Source organism: Colletotrichum higginsianum, chromosome 1 (assembly GCF_001672515.1).
Source record: "Colletotrichum higginsianum IMI 349063 chromosome 1, whole genome shotgun sequence".
NCBI classification, from domain to species: Eukaryota; Fungi; Ascomycota; class Sordariomycetes; order Glomerellales; family Glomerellaceae; genus Colletotrichum; species Colletotrichum higginsianum.
Genome location: NC_030954.1, coordinates 3947326 through 3960966, shown reverse-complemented (window position 1 = coordinate 3960966; position 13641 = coordinate 3947326). Strand labels below are relative to the sequence as shown.

Below are 13641 nucleotides of genomic sequence, written 5' to 3'. Positions count from 1 at the left end.
AGCCCTTGGACTCGGAGAGCGATATCATGTGATGTACCCAAGGCTCGTTCCGCCGCAGATTAGGTAGCCGTCCACCAGTGGCTCGACCGTCTTTAATTCTCAGACTTTCTTAGGGCGTCAAAATCCTTGGTGGCTTGGTGAGGGACGACCAAAATTGAATGAGATGGAGGAGGGCGAAGAAAGGGGAGGGGCAAACGCCTTGAGATGTTGCGGTTCTGGTAGACGAAACGCACAAACGCTGGGCAAATGGCTCCCTACGGCGTCTGGCTGGATGTAACCCTCATCCTCAGAACATCGGGTGAAGCATCAATCGACGGGATCTGGCCGAAGGAGGGACGAGTTCACCGGTGCCACTATGCCGCTGAGGAGTTTCCGACCCTGTGCGCCGCCAAGCCGGCCGTGAAAGAATGGTGATGAGTGATGGGTGACCACTGGTGGATGGGTGTTGGCTGGGGCCGGTTGAAGGGCAGGCGGTGACTCGGCTTTTCTCGACAACGACTCGGTCCTGCTTTCGTACATGCTGTTTCTTGTTTCTTACGGACAGGACGGGAAAGAAGTAGGATGTTCTCTCATCCGGCCGGAACGGGTGCTTTCTGGCCTTCTGCCTAACGGTCAAGGCAGGGCTTCTCCGGATCTGCGAGTGACGAGAAGGGACAGGGCAGCGGTGTGCGGCCCATCCTGTTTGGGAGGCCAAGGCGGAGAGGGCGAAGAATGGATGCTATTTTCAGACAACCAACTCTGACGAGGACGGGGAAAGGCCAAGCTGGTCCCTCTGCCAAGGTTCGAGGGTCGCAAAGTGTGCGGTCAGCCGGAGAGGTCAACCTGACATAGATTGGCTGACGAATACACCGTAGACGATGCGCGCGCGGCTGGCGTCCTGTGGCACTAACAGCTGCCGGCTTGGACGCGGTCATCTGTCTGTCTCTGTCTTTTGTCGGGGGACAAGGTGGAGGGGGAAATACTAAGGCGAAACCACCATCTTCCTTCACTCTTTACCTACTTCCTTCCCATCCGAAAGAGAAACAGCACATAGGAAGGCGAGCACACAAACACGGAAAGAAAGACGATTGTCAAACTGGCATGCGCTTGCAACAGGCGGCTTTGAAGCGTTTCTGGGTTTGGCCGATTCGGCGCCAGAAGGCAGGGTGGGTCTTAGGGTCTCATGCAGGGGGTCGAGGACGCCAAACGCCCCGTCCGCCACCCGATGGCTGCTGTGAATTCCAGGTTCAGAATGTCTTGTGCCCTGTTGGGAAGCTTCTGCTGACGACGAGAAGATGGAACGATGGACATTTGGGGCCTAGGGCGTTGCAGATGGCGGGAGCGATGAGATGCAGCCATTCACGGCCGCCCAATTCCCTCATCGAGTCCAAGTGCCACCCGAATGGGGGGGGCCAGGGATCCCTGGCCTGGAACATACCCGGGGTCGCTTGGGAGCGGGTTTTCGTGCTTCAGGTGTGTTACAGGCCAGGGGCTCGCCGTTTTTGGACCGCCTCTGCCTCTGCCATTCCATCGTCCAGAGCCGACTAGGAAAACGTCGGGCGACAACGCGACAACGCGACAACCTGAGCATCTCCCCCTTAACCTTGACCCGTGGGCCAATGACCGCACATATTCTTCTCTCAAGCAGTCCCAGTCGCATACACTCCATCCCTGCAACACTGCTCCCACGTCCTCCGTCCCTTCTTTCCAGGGCAACTTCCTCAGACATAGCTTCCAATGCGTCCTCCGGCCAAACCTGTCGCGAGAAGCCAAGAGGCGTTCGAAAGAGACGGCGGCGAGATATGCCAAGCGCGCAAAGTCATCCTCTCATGCCTTGCATGTGCAGATGCGCCGGCTCCAGACTTGCATGCCCGGTCTCTTCGGCGTCCACCATGTGCTTGGTTCGGTTCGGTCTGGTCTGGCTCAGGTACGTGTAACTCTCTACCTCTGCTTCGGTCATGGTCTGGGGTCTGTCACTTGTTGTCCTCGATTAGAGTAAGGGGAGGTAGACGAAGTAACGCTGCCGCTCGGCGCCTACCGTCGTCTCCTTCCTTTAAACCCCCCGGCTGGCGGAAGGGTTTCGATGTCAAGTCAAGACGCATGTGGCCCATGTCATCACCTTGTAACACGCAAGTGCCTGCTTGCATGTACCATGTTGGGTATCCATCTCTGATCGTGAGAGGTCCAGAAAGAGGGGTGTGTGGTCCCCTGTCCCAATCCTGCACGATCGGAGAGACATCCCGCGAGCCTCAGTCAAGCCCAAGACTCAGACCTCAGACCCTACCGTACCACTCCAAACCACTCCAAACCAGACCAGACCAGGTCTTTTCTGGGTGTCCCCCCCCCTGCCATACCCTCCTCAGTCTCATACACTTCCCTTTACCCCGATCCTCTCCCTCATCTTTTCCCTACTACCACCTTCGATTCTTTCCGTGATCTTCTTCACGTTTTCAACCCTTCACTTCTTTCCTCCGACTAGCTTGATGGTTGGTCTCGAGGCCTGTTTATCTGCTTCGACGACTAGACGATACCACCGTCCCCGACCGCCTTCACCTTCCATCCGCTCACCCCTTTATCAGACAGGCTTCCTAACCAACCGGCTTATTGTCCTCTTCGATTCGTAGCCAGGCTCCTTATGATCATCTGCAAATCGACCTAGATGGCCGGCTAGGCTTCTCCTAGTATCTGTCTTTCTTCTTGTTCCCGTCTCGGGACCCTTGTTCAATTCTTCAACTATTCGATTCTCTGCGACTGGAATCGCAACATTATTGCAACAATGTCGAGTCCAAACCGGAATGCAAACCTCCCAGATGGTGCCTTCATAACGACTTTTAATGGCAAAAGGTGTACGGCTAGGCCAAGGGGGGGGAACAAGACGAGATCCAACAATCAACAACGACAATCGGCAAGCACTTCGCACTCAACTTCGACGTCCCACTCGACGACACGCTCAACTCCTCCGCCTCAAACAAGCTCGCCGCCTCTGCCGGTTGCTACTCCATCTCCTCCTCCTCCGCCGCCGCCGCCTCCACCACCAACAACAACACAACCACCACTGCCACCGGCCGTATTGACTACCAGTACGACGATCTCCTCATTACTTCCCCCTCCTCCCCCTCCACCTCCAGTCATAGCTCCCTCGTCAATAGCACCGCCTCTGCAGCAGACACAAGCGCCGCCTGCTCCGGTGGTGTCAAGTCCCCCTCCCCCTCCTCCACCTCCGCCAGTACCGACGTCTTCTACGCCGCCAATCGTCGATGCGGAGCCTTCGGCCACTATTCCTACTTTCAATGACATCCCCAATATTCCCGTGCAGACTGCACCACCCACCCCCGCCCAAATACTCCCTCCTGCATCATCGTCTTCTTCAATACCCATACCCGTTGTATTGCCACCCGCTCCAGGAACCAGCCAGACTGATGCCAGGACAGCCCCAACACCGCCGGTGTTTCTGAGCAACGTTGGCCCGTCCCCCTCGCCTACGAGCAACGCGGGAGCAGGAGCAGGAGGAGGTGCAGGAGTGGGTGCAATTGTGCCTTCGCCTCCCCTGAATCCTGGCACAGCTGCTGGCGAGGCTGGGAATGATTCACCTGCATCCAACGGGACTCCTTCTGGGAACAGCAGATCCGGTGGAGTTGCCAAACCGGTTGTTATCGCGTCGAGTGTAGTTGGTGCCGTGGCTGTACTGGGCCTGTTTGGCTTCCTTCTCTGGCTCTGGCGTAAGCGACTGCTCAAGAAACGCCGGAGCACCCTTCTCACGCCTCTGTCGACGGACCCTAGATTCAGGCATACAGAGAATACACCATATGTCATTGACAGGGGATCTCTGGGCCCGACGCCACGGTCCGCCAAGCTCAAGGCGGCGCTCGGATACAACTTCCAGCGATTCAGGGTCCAACTTGGAGGGTTGGTTTCGCGCAACCGGGATAGCAGCTCGGCCAGGGACCGTTCTCAGTTCATGAACGTTTCTCAGCATAGCCGTAACAGCTCGTCCTGGTCGAACCACACGGGCCCTCGAGATGTGGTCACAACGAAAGATCGAATCAAGGATTGGTGGGAACGGCTGACGGCGGACATGAAATTCAACTGGCGGTTGCGTGGTGACAGGATCGTGGAAAAGGACCCATTCGCCCCGACACGCGACATGCAAGACCGGAATGCAGCCATGGGCGGACAGCCCGACTTCTTGACGCTTCTGGGTATGGACGACACAGAAGTCCAAAGGGAGGCCCAGCGGAGGCGGCTCAGTCGCGGCCAGGGCAGCGCCGGCTCAGCAGATCATTTTCTTGGAGGCCTTGGACTCAACTTTGAGAATGCTGCGGCAAACCCTTTCTCGGATGTCAACGCCTTGCCTCATGATTCAGCAAAGCCAGCGCCGCTCGCCGTGGCCAACATAGGCAACGACCCCTTCTCTGACGCGAACGCCATTTCAGCACCTGCCGCAGCAGTCAAGCCGCCGTCAACGTACGTCGTAGACGTGCGCCGGTCTCGAGGAACATCCTTTGGTGGCGGCACGACAAGGCCGCCCAGTGGCTCGACGTACTCACCTCGACTGGAATCCATGTATCGGGACTCAATGCAAAGTGTGGAGAGCTTCGCCACAAGGCGGAACAAGTTCCGGTCTGACCCGTTCGATCTGGAGCGGCCCGAACTACTCGGGAGCCGCACGACGCAGGCAAGCAGCAACTACAACCAGGGCGGTGGTGGTGGTGGTGGTGCGCCTCGCGTGCCGGGCTCTGCCCATACACGAGCCGACAGCTTCAGTTCGAAGTACAGCAGTGGAGTGAGCATGGATGGATGGAGTGACCCGGGTCCAGACGTTGGGCCCTCATCAAGCGGTCCGAGTTATCGTCACGAGGCCGAGAGTCCCGTCGCGGGATACCGCCCTGGAGAGCAGAAGGCTGGGTGGAGACCCAGTGGAGGAAGCCAGAACAGCGTCGGCAAGGCGCTGTAAGCACATTTCCGAATTTGTATCACCACACATATTTTCACTGCCTGTACAAATGTTGAATGGAGAGGCGGAATGGAGGGAGGGAAGGAAGGGAGTCGGACGACGTAACGCGAAATGCAGCAACGGAACGCTGCTCCCACGGCGGTTTTTTTTATTGATGAAAAGAGGGAGAGCGAGCGAGGATACCAACGAACAAAAAGGGACGGACGAAAAGCCGGGTCCCGGGCATGGTGTTTTTGGATGTCTTTTGGAGGAGAAGTGGACACACAAACAAACGGATATCCTGTCTGTGTATCGAAATCTGGTTGGGTTGGTTTTCACAAAGCAAAGTCGGCCTTGGCCATGAGATTTTACGTTCCCGCCTTCTCCTTCTTCGCTCCCCTGCAGGTGCGGGAGCGAAGGGCGGGGAACAGCACAAAGCCTGTTCAAGGTAATGATTATGTTAGATCAATTCCACGGAAATACAAGTTTTCCTAACCGGCCGAGTGCTATTTGCTTCGTCGTGCAAAGTTTTACAGCCAGCCCGTTGGTTTAGGTATAAGTGTCGCACGCTGGCCGAATTCCATCAGGTAATGCTAGGGTAAGATGACATTGGAATGGCTGCGACTTGTACGTAACCGTAGACGAGACCGGCCGTCCGGGCGTCCGGCTCCGGGGTGGCCGGGGGGTTGGCCGGCAGGAACGAAGCATGAATTTTAGCCATAAGATTGACAGCTGGCTACCAGTGGCAGAAGGACAGCACATACAGCTGCAATACGTACCACATCCTCAAGGGTCGCATCCATGAAGATACGGGTTAGTAGGTAACTTACTCCCTTTGCAGTGAATTAAGTCCTACCCCATTCGTGGCGTCCAAGGTGTCAGCCGTCAGTCAGTCCACTTGAGCTAAGAACCTCTGCTTGTCCGGCCTGCCAGCTCTTCTGTAGAGCACTGCGGGACGAATCCGAACTCACCGCTGCTGGCCGAAAGCCAAAGCTGCACCGGCGACATGCCGACCCGGATGATCAGCCAACTTACTCGCCTTTGCTCATTTTCTGCTTCACCTTACCTTTCCTTACCTTTTACATGCTGACGAGCCGCCCTTTTTGCCTCATCGAATATAACATAAGACCACTTCCCAAGCACTTATTCTGTTCCTTGTTTTCTCGTCGTGCTCGCCTACATAGCCAACCACTGTCGTTTTCGTCTTGCACTCGCACGCATTTCCCTCCCAAACCACTTAGGCTGACGTAGCGTCTCTTTCGATGATAAGACCCCGTCCTGACACCGCAACCGCCGCAATCGACTTCTCCTCCTCCATGTCCCGCTATCTCCCCAACGCCCGCCCCTAAATCCATCTGCATCACCGACTTCGATACCCACGACGTCGAAGTATGGCCTATCAGAGCCCCCCCGAAACACCATCTTCCTCAGGCGCCCGCACGCCGGCACACTCCTCCACTGCTCCGTCCCTCTCGAATTCCGTGATCACGACCATGTGGTCCGGTCTCATCCGCCGCTTCTCCTCCGACATTCCCGAGTCTTACCCTCATAGCGGTCACTCGCAGGAGTCATCACACCTCGCCCACGCGCACACCGAGCCCGTCAGCGGTGCCGCCCTCAAAGACGGCGTCAACGGTGTCTTCGTCCCCTCCCATATCAACCGTACCGCGAGCCCCTTCCGCCCGCCGCCCCTCGATCCCATCGTTCTGAGCGGCTTCAAGGACAGCACGCCGCCGAGCGCGCGGTTGCTGAGCCATGGCGTGGCCGAGGAGATCCGCATCATGCTGCCAGAGAGGTTAAGGATCATGGAGGACTGGAAGTTGATCTACAGCCTGGAGCAGGACGGCGCCAGTCTGACGACGCTGTACCAGAAGGCAGCCGACTACCAGGGTCGGCGTGTCGGTTTTGTGCTGGTCGTGAGAGATGATGCTGGCGGCGTAAGTTTAAACCGACCCTCCCTGCTTCTCCCGTGCTTTTTCCAGGACGGGTAACTGCATCGTCAGAGCACCCGGCACACTTTTGAAGGCCACGTGGTTAACTCAAGGGTCCATGACCAGACTTTCGGCGCCTACCTCTCCGAATACCCCCGCCCGGCGCCCAAGTATTTTGGCAATGGCGAATGCTTCCTCTGGCGAGCCTCTACTCTTACCCCCCTTCCGCCGCCACCCTCCGCCGACACGACGAACCTAACGCGCATCACCACCGTGGCGAGTCCGACCCGCTCGACCTTTCTCGACAGCGACAGGCCGACGCCGTCCCCAGCGCCGAGCGAGTCCATTCGTTTCAAGGCGTTCCCCTACTCGGGCGTCAACGACTACTACATTAATTGCGAGACGGGGTTCCTCAGCGTCGGCGCTGGCGACGGCCACTACGGACTTTGGCTCGACGACAGCCTCGACCGCGGGCACAGCGGGCGCAGCCAGACATTCGGCAACGAGCCCCTCAGCGACGAGGGGGAGAAGTTCGGCGTGCTGGGCGTCGAGCTGTGGGTGCTCGGGGCCTGATGCGGACCTAGAAAGATTCTACATCAACGAGCAACGGCAGACGCGACGACGAACATGATCATGTACAAGAGCGGGAGACACAGGACGCAGGTATCAATACCGAAAAAGACAACAACGGTACCGGCCGCACAACCGAGTGGAAAGTGCGCACGGTTTTTGAAAACAAGAAAGGATCGCGGCTTCGTTTAGAAGTCCAAAACGCCACCTCCGATTGCGAGTCGGGACTAGGTGGTATTCGGTAGCAGGGACTGGGGCTAGCTACCACGGCTGGAGCATGGCCAACCTGCAGGTACAAGACGAGGCTTTTTGACGGACAGCGAGCCGTCTGGGCCAGAGCCGGGTTAGCAAGTTCTATGGGCTGGTCCGTCAGACACCCCTCTCTCGGACCTCAGATGTAGACCTTGTCGGGCGCTCCGGACTCCGTAGAACATGTGGACGATGCCCTCGCGCCGAGCTCTGGGTTGATGACGGGGTCGGTGATCTGCCCCGGCGCCGGGAAAGACAAGGACGCGGAACCCGAGGGTGGGGGCGGGGGGAACTGGGCAACGACGACACAAACACATCTAATACAATGATACCCTGGATGAAGCTGGGGCAAGAATAATTCATGGCAACAGCCCCTGTCGAACAGCCTCTTCCCCATTCTGGTCGCGAACTGCCCTGCGTCTTTCCATCATCGAGGCCGAGGTCGATAGAGCCTTCCCCCAGGTATTGGTCGTTTCAGGGGTTAGTTGTTAAAAGGACGGCGTACCCGGAGCAAACTTAGCAGACCACACAATCTGACAGGCTGGTCACCTTTTCCAATAGGAGGTTCGGACTGACGCCAAGTGGTAGTAGAGGAATCCACCTGATGAGTATGATTCAGCCATTTATCTCTGATGGTTTCCTCATGGTCTTAGTCGTTCATGTACACTGGCCGTCTTGACACAAGAAAGTCTGACACCTGATTCGACATGCCAATCCATATCCTGATCCAGCATTACAGTACTGCCGCGTTGCTGGATGGGTCGCAACGGGCCGACGCATCTCGAGACTAAGAATTTTCACAGGGTAGAGCACCGATACAAATAGGGAATGACCGAGTTTAGACGAGATAAATGTTTGCCTATCCATCATTGATTCGGCCAATCGTAGCCGAATCCGCCTGGCCCCGCGTATGTTATTTTGTAATTCGTGACCTCTGCAGGCCTCACGGGCTCAATTCTCCTCCTCCCTCCCTACATCCGTCATCTATAGAGCCATGTCTCATCATCCCCTCTCAGATTCGGCCCCTTCGCTGAAGTGGTTCTCGTCTCATCATCCTTGCGAGCCATGTGTTTCCCGTCACACAATGATATCGCCCAATGCAGACAATTTCTTCCAGTTCTCTGTCGTTTCGCGCACCATCGCTCACCGCATGATCTCCTGGTAGATCAACTGCTTCAGCTGCTCCTTGCTCAGATTGTCCTTGTGCTTGTCGAAGTCGAAGAACTCCTCGGGAATGGGGGGCGCGGTGGGCTCGTCATCAGGGTCGTGGTACGGCTCGAGGTAAGGGTGTTTGAGGGCGTCCTCAACCGTAATGCGTTTGACAGGGTTGAAAGCCAGGAGCTTTTCGAGGAGGTCGAGAGCCAGGTCGGACGTCTTGGGGAACAAGGTACGGAAGGGAACCTTCTTCTTGAAGGGAAGCGAGCGGATGTACTCTCTCGCACGGCGAGACTTGATGCCGTAGTAATCCTCCATCGTCGGGGTGCCGAGAACGTCAAGGATCAGAGTCAGCTGGTGGTGATCTGTCGCATTCCTTTGTTAGCATGTATGCACGCCAATAATAGCTGTTGCCCATGATTCCACTTACAGTCCTTGCCAGGGAACAGGGGCTTTCCACTCAGCATCTCAGCCAGGATACAGCCAACGGACCAGACGTCAATGGCTTTCGTGTACTCCTTGAACGTCAACATGATCTCGGGAGCACGGTACCAACGTGTCGCAACGTATTCCGTCATGAATCCCGAGTTGTCCTCTTGTGAGGCCGCGGAACGAGCCAGACCGAAGTCACAGACTTTCAAGTCGCAGTTGGCATTCAGAAGCAGGTTGGAAGGCTTCAAGTCGCGATGAAGGACATTGGCCGAGTGCATGGCCTTGAGAGCGCGCAGAGTCTGGTAGATAAAATATTGGCAGTGGTCGTCGGATAGGTCTTGGGTTCGGATGACGCGATGCATGTCCGTCTCCATGAGCTCCTAGGGGACAAAACCTGTCAGCAATTGTCCCAGCTGTGTGAGCCGCAGGGCATGGAGGGTTGCCTACTTGGATGAGGTAGACCTCGTTGAAGGTCTCGTAGCTCCGGGGCTTCTGAATGTCGAGGATGGAGATGATGTTCTCGTGGTTAAAGTATCTCAGAAGCTTCATCTCACGGAGAGTTCGCAAGCAGAACATGGAATGATCGAAAGGTGTGATCTTCTTGATGGCAACCTTTTGGCCAGAAGGCTTGTGTATCGCGGAGCTGTTCCAAGCCCAGTCAGTGAGATAGCCCCTCCGCAGTTGCAGCTGAGACCGGGAAACAACGTACCAAACGACTCCGTAGGCGCCCTCACCAACGACATCCTGAATGTCGTACTGCTCGCTCACATTGAACGAGATCTTTCGGGAGCCCGAAGCATTGGGGGGGTTCGCGCGCGACATTGTTGGCGATGTGCGACAATTGGTATCGATATGGAGTGGAAATTGTCGAGGTAGGTAGTTTGTCGCTGAAGTAATACCAAAGGCGGGTCCCTCGTGAAGGAGATACTACTACTACTGCGACCTCGGGCGGAAGGCGGGAGGAAGGGGGAGATGGGGGAGGGAGAGAATTAGGTCGTCTTCGCAAGGCGTTCTTGCAGAACCACAATTGCTAGATATGAGCCGTGGTTCGGTAAGGAGCCAGGAGTCTTTTTGGTATCGTGTCCGGCGGGGGTATAAATTGGCGGGAGGGCGGCCGTTTGTGACTTGTCGGAAGACAGGGTGGGATCGACGGCTGTCAAAAAGAACAACACAAAAGGATGGGCGTCGCAGACACACAAAGTTTCGCAAACCAGCGGGACTTTGTTTTCTGGCAGGAGGAAAGGGGGAGAGGGAGAAAAAAAAACCAGTTCGGTCCAGTCAATGAACAGACACAGGCAGATCGGCTTTTGGGCGTTTTTTGAGAGGGGGAGGGATGGGACAAAGACGGATGGATGGGTGAGGGTGGAAGGGGACGACTTGTCGTCGGAGGATCGAAAGTGGGCGAGGGCCGTGTTTCTGGGATCCGCTCGGGCCCTGGGTGCGCTGGGTGAGGTCCGCCTGTCACAGGCTGGTAGGAAGTGTGTGTTTTGATTCTGGTCCTGGCCAGCGTCTCGGATTTCTGTTCGTAAGTCACACAACGAGATCTTTCAGCCTATTCCCCTTCTTCTTTTTCTTCTGCGATTTTCCCCCCTGTTTAGTTGGCGCCGTACGGCCGGTTTGTGGTTTTGTTCAGGAGGGCGGGTGACAATTAAGTGTCGGGTTGATTGCAAGTTTCCGGTGCAGAGGGTTTGGAGGGCAAGGGGCTGTAAGATCCGAGCCGGGTGTTAGCTGGAAGTAGCTCCAACGGGTCAAGTGACAGAACAGGCAGGTATCCCGGGCGGGCAAGGTTGAGTGATTGAGGAGAGGGTCCAAAACAGCTGGGTCGTGGAACGTCAGGGTCGGGGTGCGGGTACGGGAACAGAATGTATTGTAGGTTAGACAGTGTAGGTAAGGTAGGTAGGTAGGGCAGGGTACAGTGAGGGAGCAACCGCAGACAAGGAAAGAGCGCCTCCGCGTCTTGTTCTTCCTTGGCTTCTGGAAAAGGATCGAGCCCCCGATAAGTTTTGGCGCGACAGGCGATTGTGCCGCAGGCAAACTTCCAGAACAAAAGGGGCGGGAGGAGGGAGAGCGTGGCGTTCGCGGAGGGAGAGGAAAAGAGAAAGAGAGAGAGAGAGAGAGAGAGAGAGAGAGAGAGAGAGAGAGAGAGAGAGAGAAGGCGGCGCGGGGAGTGTTCTTGGTGAAGAATAGCAACGGGTAAGGGAAAGCGGGTCGCGATGTAACGAAACGGGGCCAAAGGTAAGGGGAACGGGAACGAGCGACGAACCGAGCACCCCCTACGATGCAACTTCAGACGAGAGACGTTCAAGGAGTACGCAAAGGATGCCAATATCACACCACGGCAAACAGGCCACGAGACGAGCAACGTGGTTGCACCTGAGCTTCACGAGCTCCTGGACCAGGGTGGAAGGACAGGTCAGACAGAAAGACGGCTGCGACTACTTGTGCTTGGGTTCGTCTTCGTCGAAGGGGGGCTGCCGTGTTGTTTGCGTGCCTATGAAGCACGGAGGGGGAGACGGGGGCAAGGGGACGGCGACGAGGCCGGGAGGGGTAGAGGTAATGAATGGGAGAGACGAGGACGGGGGCTGTGAGGCGACGATGTTGGCTCGGGACGATAGACACAGGCGGGAAGGCGGAATGGACATGACGTTGAGACGACAAGACGAGTTTGAGTACGTACCAGGAAGCTGCGATGGGTAGTCGGCGAGGGGACTGCGCGCTGGTGAAGCAGTGCGAGCGAGAGAGAAGTGTATCGATGTTTCGGTGAGGAGAGTGTATGTATGGAAGGAGAGGCAGTTTGAGGCTAGAGAAGGGGAGGAGGAAATCCAGTCAGCCCGTGATGAGATCGATGGTCGAAGTCAAGGGTAGTCAGCTAGCTAGCTTCCTGGTATAGAATGGGAAAAAAAGAATGAGCGGACAAGGCTTAGCTGGCCAGGCAATCAATCAGTCAGTCAGTCTATCTTACCCCGCTACAGAGTCGACCCTCTCTTTGCTCGTCTGGAGATGCCTTGTTGAGTGAGGGCCAGGCGGTTGGTTGGTTGGTTGGTTGTCTTATTGAACCGGTTCTCTCGTCTTGGTCCGGGCTATCTTGTGTTGTGTTGCATTCGTCTGAACTCACAGCCGGTTCGAAAATAGCAGTAGCAGCAGCAGGAGAAGGAGGTGAAGTAACTGAGGTGGAGAGAGCAGAAGCAGGCAGGAAGTGGAGGTGGTGAGGTGTAGGACGGCGGGTCGATGTCGTGGGATCTATCTGGCGAGAATCTGCGACTGAGAGACCGGAAGACGCGAGCGGAGAAGGGGAAGAGGGGGAACGAGGGGTCAGCCGGGAGGGTGATCGTACAAAGTAGCGGGACCTGTCCTGGACAAACAGGACGGACTGCTTAGGTATTGTACCTACCTACATAGGTACCGCACCTACCTGAGTAGGTGCCCAGGTTCCTGGATCCTGAGTGAGCGACTGGGCGGCATAGCTGCAGCTCAAAGGTCGATCTATGGTGAAGACCAACCGCGTGGTACCTGAGGACCGGGAGTACATGAGCGCATGTACCCGATCCAGAGCCCATTTGTAGACCCTGATCAAGGTCTAGGTACCTTTGCTTGGAAACGCGCTTGCTTCAGGACCCCCTTCCCCTCCACTCCGGGACCCGGGCTGCCAGAGGCCAAACTAAGTACCTACCTACGTTGTATGAGGTACAGACAGTCCGACGAAGTACGATGTCTTCGTATAAGGTGCTATTGGAAAGCACCTTAGGATTGGTTTCGGCCATGGCTTCCGGCTATCTAGTAACACACATACATACTTTATATGTGAAGTTGGGTTCGACGCAGAGGGTCGTCCGACGTTGGTAGGTTGTGGGAACTTTTGCTTCCATCCTGAGAAGAATGGCGAGAAAAAGACTACATCCGCATCCCAGCCGTGTTCATAGCCACCAGACCCAACTCTACATCGCTTCGTCTCTCACTGCGTCCCGACTCAGTAACTCAATGAATCAGGGGTCGACGAATAGCTGACTGGTGAACAAATGATCTGCATCTCGAGCTCAGGGAATCCTTACCTGTTTTCGTGTGTAGTGCGAGGAAGCACTAGAGATATGTTCTCAGGGCTATCCCGGCATTTGACGAAGCCAATTGCTGAGCAGACAAAAAGCAAGTTACTTCCAGCCTCTCATTATGCTTTTTAATGGGTTTCCATTGTTGTTGATCATGGTCTCGATGTACTTTGAAGCCAGCGGTCACGGATCAAGATTGAATTGTTCGAGGAGGGGCGTTAGCAAGACAAACAAACGATGCTGACACTGCCATTTCACATGGGTAGCAGCTAGCTGCTAACAAGTCCTCCCCTCCGTTCCCTTGCAAAAGCTGGAGCTGCCTGGGATTCCCAGCGTCCACCCACCCAGG

General features: G+C 56.1%; 4 protein-coding genes across 4 annotated transcripts; 2 read left to right on the top strand and 2 right to left on the bottom strand.

The window, feature by feature from the left end:
- Nucleotides 1–2774: 2774 nt before the first annotated feature.
- On the top strand, nt 2775–4933 carry CH63R_01171 (uncharacterized protein; the record flags this gene model as incomplete). Its single annotated transcript, XM_018296146.1, has 3 exons — nt 2775–2792; nt 2836–3232; nt 3384–4933. 3 exons carry the CDS (start codon nt 2775–2777, stop codon nt 4931–4933), a joined length of 1965 nt encoding a protein of 654 aa, XP_018164508.1.
- A 1472-nt stretch (nt 4934–6405) lies between these two features.
- Nucleotides 6406–7416, top strand: CH63R_01170 (Oxidation resistance protein 1; the record flags this gene model as incomplete). The annotated part of the gene is made up of 2 exons (XM_018296145.1): nt 6406–6849; nt 6970–7416. The coding sequence occupies 2 exons, from the start codon at nt 6406–6408 to the stop codon at nt 7414–7416; spliced, it is 891 nt and encodes a 296-aa protein (XP_018164507.1).
- Nucleotides 7417–8805: 1389 nt separating this feature from the next.
- On the bottom strand, nt 8806–10071 carry CH63R_01169 (Mitogen-activated protein kinase; the record flags this gene model as incomplete). The annotated part of the gene is made up of 4 exons (XM_018296144.1): nt 8806–9182; nt 9248–9629; nt 9697–9892; nt 9959–10071. 4 exons carry the CDS (start codon nt 10069–10071, stop codon nt 8806–8808), a joined length of 1068 nt encoding a protein of 355 aa, XP_018164506.1.
- Nucleotides 10072–11684: 1613 nt separating this feature from the next.
- Nucleotides 11685–13010, bottom strand: CH63R_01168 (uncharacterized protein; the record flags this gene model as incomplete). Its single annotated transcript, XM_018296143.1, has 4 exons — nt 11685–11933; nt 12212–12619; nt 12662–12759; nt 12920–13010. The coding sequence occupies 4 exons, from the start codon at nt 13008–13010 to the stop codon at nt 11685–11687; spliced, it is 846 nt and encodes a 281-aa protein (XP_018164505.1).
- Nucleotides 13011–13641: the final 631 nt, after the last annotated feature.